At 39.2% G+C, this 14,031-nt stretch overlaps 1 protein-coding gene across 1 annotated transcript; it reads right to left on the bottom strand.

The window, feature by feature from the left end:
* Positions 1-6,817: 6,817 nt before the first annotated feature.
* Positions 6,818-8,890, bottom strand: LOC111883176 (probable polygalacturonase At3g15720). The gene is given in 9 exon segments (XM_042896030.2): positions 6,818-7,036; positions 7,128-7,250; positions 7,349-7,457; positions 7,536-7,617; positions 7,717-7,924; positions 8,011-8,046; positions 8,126-8,278; positions 8,379-8,516; positions 8,630-8,890. Coding segments are annotated over 9 exon segments (1,248 nt in total). The 5' UTR covers positions 8,810-8,890.
* Between the last annotated feature and the right edge of the window lie 5,141 nt (positions 8,891-14,031).

Below are 14,031 nucleotides of genomic sequence, written 5' to 3'. Positions count from 1 at the left end.
TCTTGAATGGTCATCTCAGGGCTTTTTAGACCTAGATTGTAGCGAGGCAGTTGGGGGCTCATCTGGAGCCCAAAGCTTGTGGAGCCCTAGAATCGATCGTTTAGGAAGGAGGATCCTATTGCTAGTTCTTTTCATTTGGGATCAGAGGTGAGTTATGCACCATATTTTCAGGGGGATCAATCACATGATTGGATTGCAACATAAGTTTCGCAAGCCTTACACGAAGAGTTACCCGACATCATTGGGTGTGTCATTGGTAGATTGGTCGCCAGGTTTGAGGGTAGGACCTTGGCTGTTCAGACGGTTGATGGGATAGTCGGGGTAACCCACGAGCAATAGATTGGTTCGGATAGGCAACTGGGGAAGACGAAGCGGACTCAAGGTACGACTCATAAATCTAAGCAGTTGGACGTTTCCTTGGCTAGTATTAAAGACCCCATGGGTCGTCATGGTGGCATGAAGGATAAAGGGGAACATGAGTATGTGCACAAAAAGTCTAAGTGTGGCAGGTGCGAATGGATGGGCCACAACCACCAAGAATGCACCCTGGAGGTAGAATTGTGTCATTAGCCATGTCATATAAGGGCGAATTGCCCACGCTTAGTGGTTGGAGCAGCTCAGGTTCCATCGCAGGTATTTCGACAGGAAGAGGAGGTCGAGATTTATGTAGATGCTATCACGGGTATGTTATCCATTGCATTCCTCTTAAATATAATCAGTAGTTATATTACTTTTGTATCTTGTGGGTAGGGTAAGTAGTATCTCTAGGTTAGTTTTTTGTTTTTTGTCTGGGTGTACCATCAATGATTGTTATGTGCCATTTTGTATGCCAAGAGTCATTCGTGGGTCGTATCTTGCTAAGTGGGATTTTGTTTTTTGGGTGATCATTCTGGTTCTTTGTTGGGATCAGTTCAGGGGTTTTGATTGAGAGATCTTTAGTGGAGTAAGAAGGATTAGTTTTTCAGCAAAGTCAGAGTGCGGGTGTGATAGCATCGTTCAAGTGGAATTGGCATTCATCTACGGCAGGACCTTAGGATCCAATCACTACCGTTGCTAGGGAAGGAACAGTAGCAAGAAGATAAATGTGGCAGCCACATGAGCTTGTTTGGCCATTGGAAGTACCAGGGGAATTTTACTATCGTAAGGGTTGGTGATGGCTAAAATTTAGAAATGTTGGGGAGGATGGGGAGTTGGGGTGAAGATTCGACAGTTCAAAGCAAGGGTTATGGTCTTTGACAAATCCAAGTAGGGGAGAATCATTCAGAAATCCGGGAGATGGATCGGGTGTGGAACTAGGATAAGTTTCACATCCCAGTCAGGAGGAGATATGACTCAAGTGGCCATCTGGATTGTAGTTGTGTAAGTCGGGAGTTCAAGAAACTTCCAACAGTTGGTCGATGTCTTCTTTGTGATGTATAGTAGGCTTGTGGGTGGATCCAGGTTGAGGGTTGTGTTAGAGCCTCACTTCCTCTTTGTTTTTATTGAAGGCTTTGGGGTTCGAAGCATGACCCGCATACCTGCTTGGAATTCAGTCGGATGCGGGTTCAACTCAAAGGTATAGGTGTGGTAAGACCATGGGTGGTAACCATGGCTGGTTAGACATGTTTTAAGACTGCGGGATGGCCGTTGCATTCACTGGATTGACATATAGAATATAAGTGCTGTAAGTCTGTGATGGGATCGTAGCATTCACCAATTTGAGGTAGAATATCATCGGGTTGGTCATGAGTATAAAGGAGGATCATTTCGAGCCCGGGTGGAAACAATTTAGGGATGGGTGACCCCTCAGGAAGTTTTCGTGATGGGAGCCTAAAGCGGACAATATTGTGGTACATGCCAAAGGGGGAAGTTACATAATGTATAGTGTATATGTCTGTATAAGGAAAGACACATTCACACATCGAAAGGTAAATTATTTATATGATAATATTTTAAGTTTAATTGTGATTGGTATTTAATTAACTAATTTTTTTGTATTTGTAGAGAAATTTTGATTGGGATCCGGTTTGCTTGGATCCCCAGAGTGCTAAGTTGTTGCAGGGCATTGATGCGTATGTACAAAAATGTTATAGATACCGGAAAATTACAACGAGTAATCATTTTATTAGGGTCGGAGGGCTTGCAGATATCCCTAGAGCATTAACCCCCACCACGACCCCCAAGGTACGTCACATGGTAATTAGGTAAAAGCAATTGAACATTTTTCAAATGCATAAATTTATAAAGCATTCAGCAACAAAAAAAAAGAAGTCCATAAACAACAGAAATATGCAAACAACTCATGGACTTACAAATCATGGAAAAAATCACGGATGAGAGGGTCTTGATTATAAAACGAATCACCAGCTGCTAAACTAATAAAAATACAACATTTTCCTAATTCCTACATGTATCAGTAATTTATTGATTAAATGGTTCTAGATTAAGTCCGATAACACAGTTGGTTAACATTCGTAATTGATTTCGTATCTCATAGCTACTGTTCAGATTTAATCCATTGTTAGTGTATCAATATATTGTATTATTAGCTTAGCCCCCCTAGTGTATACGCCAAGCCCATGTATTATTGTAATTGTATTTATATCTATTGTATACCTCGCTTGAAGGACACGAGAATATTTTCCTAGTCTTGCTCAATATGGTATCAAAGTAAATTCTCCTCTTTTTTCTCCTACTCCATATCCTTTCCATTCAGAACAGGGACATATCCTCCCTTGCATCACTAGAACCCTACTCCCACCACCTATCTCCTTCATATTATCATGGCAACATGTCTGCTAATACTCCACCTCTTCCCCCCCCCCCCCCACAAAGTATTTACAACCACAAACATTAAGTCTCATATCCCACCCGTACTTGATTTAGAGCGCATAAACTATGATTCTTGGAGGGCTCTCTTCCTCACACACTATCAAGCACATGATGCTATTGATCATGTTGATGCTACTCATGATGCTCCTATAGCCAAACCTATGGATGATGTTTAGAAGAATGTCGACGCTATTGTGTTGATGTGGATATACACCACAATGTCCCAAACTCTTATTTAAATGGTTCTAAAAAAATCCTACGCAAAGGATGTATGGCTTCACTTGGAAAGACTATTTCGAGACAAAAAAGAAGATATAACAATGCAAATCGATACGGAACTCCACAACTTCACCAAAAGGGACTCCACCGTAACAACCTACTATTCTAATATTCAACATCTTGTTGACCTCTTGTAAAATCTTGATGCTTAATCCAAGGTTCAAGACAAACACCTAGTAATTTATACCATTAATAGGTTATCTCCCTAGTATGCACATTTTGCAACCCTCATACGTCATAGATCTCCCTTGGACAACTTCTTGGAATGTTGCTCTATGATCTCACTAGAAGAACAACACCTAGTCACTACTCATCCTTAATATTTTTCAGCACATACTAGCCATACTTCGTCTCTAGCCATTCTTCACATCAGGACTGTTGAAAATCAACGAACCAATAACAAAAATTTTCAGTGCCATGATCAGAGGAATTATCGACATGCAGTTGGCGATTTGACAGGCAGCAGGCTGCTGACAGTCGATAACAACTGCATCCTCTTGTCGACCTCCGTCTCAGTCGTATGGTTTTGTCCATTAATCCTCCACCACCGACCCCTCCTCAGATCCATTGGAATTCTGGAACAAATCAATAACGACCACAATGGGCCTCTTTAATAGCTCGCCTATAACAATAGTCCAATGACCTCCTTGGTCTGGCTCCACAACAGTGAAATCAACAACCTCTGGCAAATATGAATGTGGGCTCATCTGTTGGACGTCCTAGTGGTGGCTCTATCTTACTTCCTTGGAACTGGTTCCATTCGTATCAACTTATTGCTCTTCGGAAATTTTTTTGTAGCATGTCTCTTCAAGATCCACAACCATGGTAGTGGATAATGGACACTGGCGCCACCGATCACAGTCAAGGATTATTAGACCTGTCAACCTATAATATGATGTGATAGTGACAACCCTCTTTACTCAGTTCTTCCATCCCTACCTCACGCCTATGTCTCCTCTATTTCAACTATTTGGCACCAGCGTCTCGGTCACCTCGAAAATAAAGTTTTTGATTCCTTAATTTCAATAAATTCAACTTCTTGTAATAACAATCAATTGCATGAACAGTGTCAAGCTTGTCAACTTGGCAAACGCATTAAATTTCCATTTACTAATTCTGATTCAATTGTGGCAAATGCTATTGATATTATGCACTCTAATCTTTGGACCTCTCCCTTTTATAATGTTGGTGGTTTACGATATTACATTATTTTCTAGATCATCACATGCACATACACAAACACACATAAACACACACACACACACACAGTCTCTAGCCTTATCTAGTAAAACAAAAAGCTGATGTCTTTGCAAAATATCTTAAATTTACTAAAATTGTTTAAACTCAATTCTATAAAACCATCAAAATTATACAATGTGCCAATAAGAGGGAATATAATAACAAACAGTTTCATGACAACTTTGCCACACAAGGTACCTAATTTCATTTCTCATTCCCACACACAATGCAAAAAAAAGACCGTAAATCTAAAAGAATGATACGTACCATCAACATCATTCGTACCCTTTTGCTTCAAGCTCACATGCCCCCTACCTATTGGGATGAAGCTTTGTACATGGCCATCCACATACTAAACCTCATTCCCCCTACCTATTCGGATGAAACTTTATTTATGCAACAATTTCACCCACTCAACAACATACCACCTTTACCGAGACATCCTCATACCCAACCTTAACCTCACTCTCTGGACTGGTCCCATCATCAACTACATAATCTCCTTCTCTCTCGGACCCCTATTACATACCCACCCATTCTGCCATGGTCCCTATCATACCATCCTTAATTGCAACCACACACCCCATGACCAATTGGGCGTGCAGTGGCATTTTCAAACTTGTCACTCGTCTCAACCGTCATGTCTCTTCCGATTCTCCTGTCCCAAGATCATATTACATGACTGGCGTCAGGCTATGCATGACGATTATAATGTTGTAATATCGAATGAAACTTAGAAATTTATACGACGTCCTCATGTGGTTAACGTTGTTAGATCTACGTGGCTTTTCACCACAAATTTCATGATGAATGATCCTTTTCTCGCTACAAGGCTCGCCTATTAGCTAATGGTCGCAACCAACTGCAGGAAATTGATTGTGATGAGACTTTTAGATTAGTTGTTAAACCGACCACTATACGTACTATTCTTAGCATCACTATATCCAGAAAGTGGCTTATCCACCAACTTGATGTGAGGAATGATTTTCTCCATGGCTACCTTCAGGAGACTGTTAGATGCATCCGCCACTAGGTTTTCGTTATCATAACTTCCCAGATCATGTTTTTTTCTTTAGAGTTCCCTTTTTGGCCTCAAACAAGCCCCACGATCTTGGTATCATCGGTTTGCTTAACTTGCTACCACCACTGGATTTCAATAGAATCACACTAGGTAACATTAAGACTTATCTTCTCTCATATGTTGACGACATCATTCTCACAACTTCCAATACTAGTTTCCTACAACACATCATATCTCGACTCAGTTATGAGTTTTCCATGACCGATTTAGGTGCTCTAATTTATCTTTTGGGATTCTCTGTTGTTCGATCCGGCTTGTTTTTATCTCAACCAAAATATGCGACATACATTCTTCGGCGAGCTAATATGCTTAATTGCAATCCATGTCGTACTCCAGCTAAACTAGTTTGTGAAATAGATGTTTTAGGTCCACTAGTTGTCGACCTGACTCTATATCGCAGTCTTGCAGGGGTTCTTCAGTTCCTAAGCTTCACCCGACTAGATATATCCTTCACAGTACAACATATTTGTCTATTTATGTATGACACCCGAGATCAACACCTGAGTGCTCTCAAAAGGATCCTCAAAGATGTTTGTTGTACCATTGACCTTGGTCTTCAAATACATGCCTCCAAAACAACTTCTGACACCACTTATTCTGATGTTGATTGGGGTGCTTATCTGCCCACACGACAATCTACATCTGGATATTGTGTCTTCATGGGAGATAACCTCATTTAATGGTAATCAAAATGATAGGGTGTCATCTTTCGATCTAGTGCAGAGGCCAAATATCGTGGTGCTGCCAATGCAGTCGCTAAAACTTGCTGGCTCCGTGACCCTCTTCATGAACTACATTTTCCTCTTCAAAATTAAAGCCATCGTTGTTCATTGTGACAATATCAACGCCATATACATGTCCTCGAACCCTATGCAAAATTAACGCACCAAACACATAGAGATTGATCTTCATTTTGTTCGAGACAGAGTCGCCATAAGCCACATACGAGTTCTCCATATTCCCTCAACTGATCAGTATGTTGACATCTTCACCGAGGGTCTACCTAATTCGCTCTTCTCATAATTTTGAACCAATTTAAACGTCCGACATAATCATCCCAATCAAACTGTGGGTGGATGTTAGTGGATAAATATATTGTATTATTAGTTTAGCCCACCTAGTGTATATTCCAGGCCCATGTATTGTTGTAATTGTATATATATTTGTTCTATTCCTTGTTTGAAGGACATGAGAATATTTTCCCAGTATTGCTCGATATCGATCATGTAAATATTTAGGCCTAAGTAAATTTATGTTATCATGTATGTTTGTATATATTATGTAACTAGCTAATGAGCCGAGAGAGGAGAGTTAAGGTTTTAAATGGAAAGTAATATATATAGCTTGGTTATCAGTAGAATATGTTGAAATACATGGATTTTAACACAACATCTGGCTGGTAACAATCTAATAACAATTAATAGGAGGGGTGGTATCAATAAATTTTCCTTGAGTGTTTTGGCAGTAAGAAATTTCGTTATGTCCCGTTATTCCAACTTCGTTTGTTACAATTTCAGTACAATTGTACTTTCCACTGCAATTGAAAGTAATAGCTTGCTTTGTTGCCGATGACCCATATATATTCGTATACGTAACATCGCTCACTTTTACAGCTGATGCATCTGGCTGATACATTAAAAAAAATCAGTAAAAGTTAGATATGGAATTGCATCTTAATTTGGTGAGATGAGAGTATTTTTATGGATAATAAGCATACCGGTGCGGGGCAATCCGAATTTTCAGAATTAGTGCAGTAATGTTGATCAATTATAATTGGATTTTCAACGTTTACCAGATGAATGTCCTGAAATACAATCCCCCTAGCATACCCCGTTCCATACTGTATAAGATATAATAAATTGATTGATTTCAAATAACCATTGAATATTATGTTAAAAACTCCAAAGATGTTCATCAAGTTATTATATCTAATTTTACCGGCACCGTTTTGATTCATAACCCATTTGTTGTTCCTGAGATGTTACAATTTTCTACACGAACTTGTTGAACTGTGTCGTGACCACCGTTTTCCCCAAGGCTTCCGATACTGCAAAATCACATTCATTTAGTAGAGGAAAATTTGTGTAAAAGTGATTATCGAGATATAAATATCATTTTCTAGTACCTTATGCCATGACCAGGTCCACAGAACACTCTTGTTACGTTAATATCATACGTGCCACCATTTATAGCAACACAATCATCACCTGTTTTAGTTTCCACAAAAAGAAGTGAATTATAAATGGTTTTTTATACATTATAGAATAACTCATTAAGAAATAATTAGGATGTAATTATTCTCATACCAGTTTGAATGTTAGAATCATGGATATTAACATGGAAAGAATAACTGATGTCTATCCCATCAGTATTGGGGCTGACTCCAGGAGCAAAAATTTGAATATTTCCAACATCTACACCTTCACAACCATTGATACTCATATGTATCTTCGGGCTGTTGATATGTTTTGTACCACTCAACTGAAGGCCGTTACAAGAATTAAAGTGTAAAGCCTAAACAAATGTATACATGTCAGTTATCACGAAACTTAAATTCTTTCAAGTCCTTAACATTTTTTTAAAAAAAAAAGACGGCTTACAGTTGGGCGATTGCATGCATTGGTTTTAGTTTGCCCCTGCAAATAAAAAGGAACTATGAATTAATTGGATGGTTTTTACTTTTTTTTTTTTCGTTTAATATTAAATTAATTCGACCTCCTTTTTCCACCAAATGGATCCCTGGCCATCAATTTGACCAGGTCCTTGGATCTTGAGTCCTTGCACGGATGTGAAGTATATCCAAATGTTATTCTTAATGCAACCTTTCCATCCATCGAGAATCTTCGGTGCAGTGATGTTACCCAACAGCTACCCATCATTTAAAAAAATATTAGATTAATATTTTTTTTTTTTTTTATGAATTAACATCATAGCCTCAAATGAAAAGATAGATAACTGTTCATTTTACCTTAATATTTACATTTTGGGATTTGCATGGACCATTGAATGCCACCGGGTTTATCAAAAATGTCTTGTCTGATGGAATTATCAATGTCGGTTCTGGCGACATATCTCCACATAAATCGTCCCATGCTCGAAGGAAAGCCTGCAACAATGAACGTACATAGAAAAAGGTTAACTGATTTTTGCGTTCTTTAATTTGCATGATACATCAATCTCTTTTGATTCAAAATTTGAAGATATTATTAATTTAATTACACTGGAGTCATCTGTATTTCCATCTCCTTTTGCACCATAAGATGTTACATCGTAGGTGGCAACACTTGTGATTTTCGAGCCAAATGATAAACAAGACATGCTCAACAAGACTACCATCAAGAAACCCTGCAGATCGAGAAAAGGTGGAGTACTGAAGAATAGTATTGCATTTTTAAGCATCCATTCATGGACAATCAATTATCTTACCATTTCTTTGAAATCAATTGAAGCAGGTAACTCTGATCTTGTGTTTTGATTACACTTGCCATGCCCCCTCCATTCATTTCCTATAAATACTGTGAGAAAATGATGGATTAGCTAGATCATATGTATGAAAATTTAGATTCTCCCACTTCAAAATTAATGCATGGATCGAGTTGATTATCATTTATATGTACATATATTTATCATCAGGAGTATCTTTGTGTAAGGAAATATAAGTCGTTTTTGCGTCTCCAAATAACTTTTAGATTTTATATAAGATACGATTTCATAAAAATGTTTGACCAATATATATATTGCTATATATATTGTTTGACTGTGATTTGAATATGGTGTTCGCCGTTACCACCTAAGAAATAAACAACCACCCAATACTAGTTAAGATGCTTTTTTTTTCTTCTTTGAAGTAATATTGCTTACAAAAAGTTAGAATGCATATTAAACTATATTACCACTCGTAGAAACCACGGGTAGTACAATTAAATTTTTTACATAGACAACAAAAATTAATAACTACAGTAAAAACATCGGATGTTATTATGGGTTCAAATGTTTTTAATAGTGCTGTAAGCTTAGGGGTAAAAGAGTCATTTACTACAAGAAAATAAAAAATATCGACTTTATAGAGTTATAGTCCTATTTTTTCTATAAAACAAATTTGGTACCCATCATAAAAACTTATAGAAATGGTACTTGTATGTGTTGTGTGTGCAGGAAATTATAAAGTAATAAATAATATAACAGTAATGACATAAATAAAAATAATACTTAGTTAAATAAAAAAGTAATAAATAATATAACAGTAATGACATAAATAAAAATAATACTTAGTTAAACAAAAAAGATGCAATACTTTATAATACACAACCAAAGGAATGTTATATAAACTTAAAAAGACCAAAATAACAATGTTTCATAATAAATGGACAAAAATGCCCTTTTATTTCCACTATTCAATATTATAATTGGATGTTATTATGGGTTATAATGTCTTTAAGACTATTCGGTACGCGCCCGTGGTGGGACGTTTTTGCCTACGTGGAGGCTCCTTAATGTCGTTACAATGGCTGGAACACGTACCGCCCCCGCCTCTAGTTATGAGATGTGACGTTATGAAATGTGCTAATGAACACGAGAGGCAATACCCAATAAAATTATTTCCGTATCTTTTTCTCTCTTTCTCTGTCTCCTCTTAACATCATGTTATAACATGGGACCCCCCCCCCCCCCCCCCTTCATGTTATAAAATGTTAAAATATGAGGTGGCAGTATTTGACAACATTGTAACGTTCATAAAAATCATGCCAAATTTAAACTTTTTAAAACATTTCAAAACCAAACATTATTACAAAACTTGTTTTCAAAATAGTATATTAACAGAGTATCCCAGAATCAAATCATAAAATCATGAAATATGAGGAGCTGTACGATCATGCCTTTGCCTTCCTGCGATCATCAGAAGTACCTGAAACAATAATCTATAAATGTAATTTCGAAGGGTTAGTGAGTTACCCCCAAAATACCAACACCATACAGATATAACCATATCATATAAACATATAAACAAACAACATGCATAATGAGCATTCAGCCTGACTGGACATCCTCGCAAGCCTTCAGCCTATCTGGACTGCTCTTCGAGCCTTCGGCATGTCTAGACCACCTCGCAGGTCCTACAACCTATCCGGACCGCTCGCCGGGCCTTCGTCTTGACTGAACCCCCTTGCAAGACCTTCAATCTATCCGGACCGCGCTAGGTATGTTGGGCTTCAGCACAAAGCAGGACTGCCTCAACCCAACCCCCAATCAAACAAACATGTGCACATAAATATCATATGTTAGCATATATAACAATGAAACCGACCTAACATATCACCACTCATAACAACATCCTATAACCAGGATACAGACCTAACCGGTCACTAACATAGCATCATCTCATATACCAGGATATTGACCTAACCAGGTCACTAAGCATATCACCATCCTAACTACCAAGATGTAAATCAATATGCATATCATGCAATGAACCCGGATACAAATCTGATAAGGGCGGGCATTGGTGCCTTAGACCTAGTTGATATAGTGAGGAGAACTCACCTCACAAGTTGCTCGAATCGATAAAGTCAAACTCCACCAAGTGTAGCTCCAAGTCCAACACTTACATCCACCGATGATCCTCTTCCATAAATTCCCAAATTACCAAAATATCCCCCATAAGTCAAACTTGGTCAAGCCATGATCATAGTCAAAGTCAACGGTCAGAGTCAACAACCCACGTTGACCGAACTCATCGAGTGTAGCTAGCAACTCGTCGAGTTCCTTAAAAACTCAGAAAGTCATAAAACCCTAACCGACTCACCGAGTTTCCAAGCAACTTGTCGAGTCTATACGTGTCTAGAAGTCAGGGAAAACCCTAACTGACTTGTCGAGTCCTCTTACTGACTTGCCGATTTTATGTAGAGTCAAATACGGGCAACCTTCATCCGACTTGCCGAGTCGGCTAAGCGACTCGTTGAGTTCATGCAGTCCATTACTTATACAGATGTTTTTAAGCCATCCCAAAGCTCTATATTACAGATCCAACCTCCTAGGGCATGTTTTCCATGTAAAGTTACAAACTTTAAGTACATGCATGGCCCTAAATGTCAAAACCAAGTGAAAGGGAAGGTTTAACCTAAAAGGAAGGGCCTTAGCTTTCCAAATCTCATAACTTTATAGGTATAGGGACCAAGGGGAGTTCAGATCTGAAGTTACAACTTCAAATCTTACCCCAATACTCGAAATGACTCCCAAATGTTCTAAAGACTAAACCCAAACATGAAGAGATTTAGCTAAAGATAAGCCAAGGTATCGACTTGATACCTTCAAAATGATGCCAAGCTGAAGTAGTGTCAGATCCACAAGCTCTTCTCTGCCCCAAGCTTCTTATACTTCACACATCCTTCACAAAATGCACCAAAATCACTCTTTAAACCTCACAAACACTCAAGAACAAGGTAATATCAATTAGTGTTTCTCTCAGCCATCAAGGGGGTGGTAAAGGATTGGAGGAAGGGACTTAAGGTCTTTTAAATACGGTGCAAACCCTAAAAATTGGGGTTTCATCTCCCAGTTCCTACTCGTTGAGTCCGGGTCGTCCGGCTCGTCAAGTAGATCCAATAATCTACACGGGCTAACCCGCCTCTACACGATGAGTTGGGGGGCAAGCAACTCGTCGAGTAGGTCCATATTTATGTTATAATATGCTTAAAACTTGTACCTAGGAGTCGAGGTGTTACAATTCCCCCCACTTGAATTAGACTTCGTCCTCGACGTCTGCTGCGGCGAACAAGTGTGGGTAGTGCTCCCGCATCTTTGCCTCCGACTCCCATGTCCACTTGGATCACCTGCTGTGCTCCCACTGTACCTTTACCAAAGGTACCTCCTTGTTCTGTAGAACATTTATCTTCCTCTTTAGAATGGTCACTGGCCTCTCCACGTAATTCAAACGCTCATCGACCTGAATATCGTCAAATGATACCGCTTCCCCCACATCTACAATGTACTTCCGCAACTATGACACATGGAAAGTGTTGTGGACCTGACTAAGCTCCTTCGGAAGATATAGCATGTATGCTACCTTTCCAACCCTGGAAATGATCCTAAATGGTCCGATGTATTAGGGACCCATCTTCCCCCTTTCCCTGAAGCAAATCACACCCTTCCACGATGAGACCTTCAGGAGTACCATGTCACTAACCTGGAATTTCAACTAAGATCGGCGCTGGTCGACATAACTCTTCTGGAGACTCTGTGTATTTTGCAACCGCTATCTGGTTTGCTGAATCATCTTGGTAGTGTAACACCCAAAATTTCAAACCAATTTAAACTTTTAAAAACATGTCAAGTTCATCAAAACATTACAACTTTGTTTTCAAAATATTAATTATCAGAGTTTTCCTTGAAACATAACCATAATATGAGGAGCTGTACGATCACGCCTTCGCCTTGCCGCGATCCCCTGATGTACCTAAAACAATAAACTAAAACTGTAAGCTCGAAAGCTTAGTGAGTTACCCCCAAAATACCGATACACATATAGTCCACATAACCATATCAACAATAACATATCATAATAACCTGAAACAACATGTAATGGTACACACCTTTACAAGCTGGACTACCCCTGGGCCCTTAGTACGAGTCTGCAATGCTTACCGGGCCCTTAGCTCGTATCTGGAATGCCATCGAGTTCTTAGTACGAGTCTGGAATGCCTACCGGGTCCTCAGCTCATATCTGGAATACTCTAGGGTTTGTTGGCTACCGAATGGAGCAGTACAACCTCAACCCAACCCACATAACATATAACATAACTACTTAACATGCAATAATCATATAACATCACAGGTAGTCCTACAGGTCTACCTAACTGGCATAACCACTAGCATGCAACAACAACTCATATTCAGCATCTAACACTGATAGGATAACATATCCAATGGGCCGACCTTGGTGCCTTAGACCCCTTAGTATAGTGAGGATAACTCACCTCGCAACTGTCGTCCGAAATAGAAAGCTCAACTTTCGGATCACAAACACGAACTTCACCACCTATAGTTACTATAAAACCCCTTTTTCATAAATCTCCAAATTACCAGAATACCCTCAGAAGTCAACTAGTCAACTCTAGGTGAAAGTTAAAGTCCATTGTCAAAGTCAACAATACATGTTGACTCGACTAGTCGAGTGTAGCTTACCGACTAGTCGAATCCTTGATTGGCTCATCGAGTTCTCCTTTAACTCGTTGAATTCATACGTGTCCAGGGATTGGGAGGAACCCTAGCCGACTCGCCGAGTTGTTCATCCAACTCGTCGAGTACATGGCCATCTTCATGTGGGTCGCCGAGTCGACCTTGCGACTCGCTGAGTCCCTTCATTCCATCATCCATACAGACGCTTTTTAAGCCATGTAGCGGCTCCATATTGCAGATCCAAGTTTCTAGGGCATGTATATCACATAAAGTTGCAAACTTTACGTGCTTGCAAGGCCCTAGGGGCTCTAAATGACCAATCTAAGTTTTTAATGTAGCTTTACACCTTAGGAGAGTCTCATCCTTGCAAGAGCTGGAAACTTTATGGACTTAGGACTCAAAAGATCTGAAGTTTCAGCTTAAGATCTAGCTCCCATAACAAAATC

The sequence above is a fragment of the Lactuca sativa genome, chromosome 6 (genome assembly GCF_002870075.4).
Source record: "Lactuca sativa cultivar Salinas chromosome 6, Lsat_Salinas_v11, whole genome shotgun sequence".
NCBI classification, from domain to species: domain Eukaryota; kingdom Viridiplantae; phylum Streptophyta; class Magnoliopsida; order Asterales; family Asteraceae; genus Lactuca; species Lactuca sativa.
The sequence above is the reverse complement of the archived record's forward strand: the minus strand, read 5'-3'. Positions and strand labels throughout refer to the sequence as shown.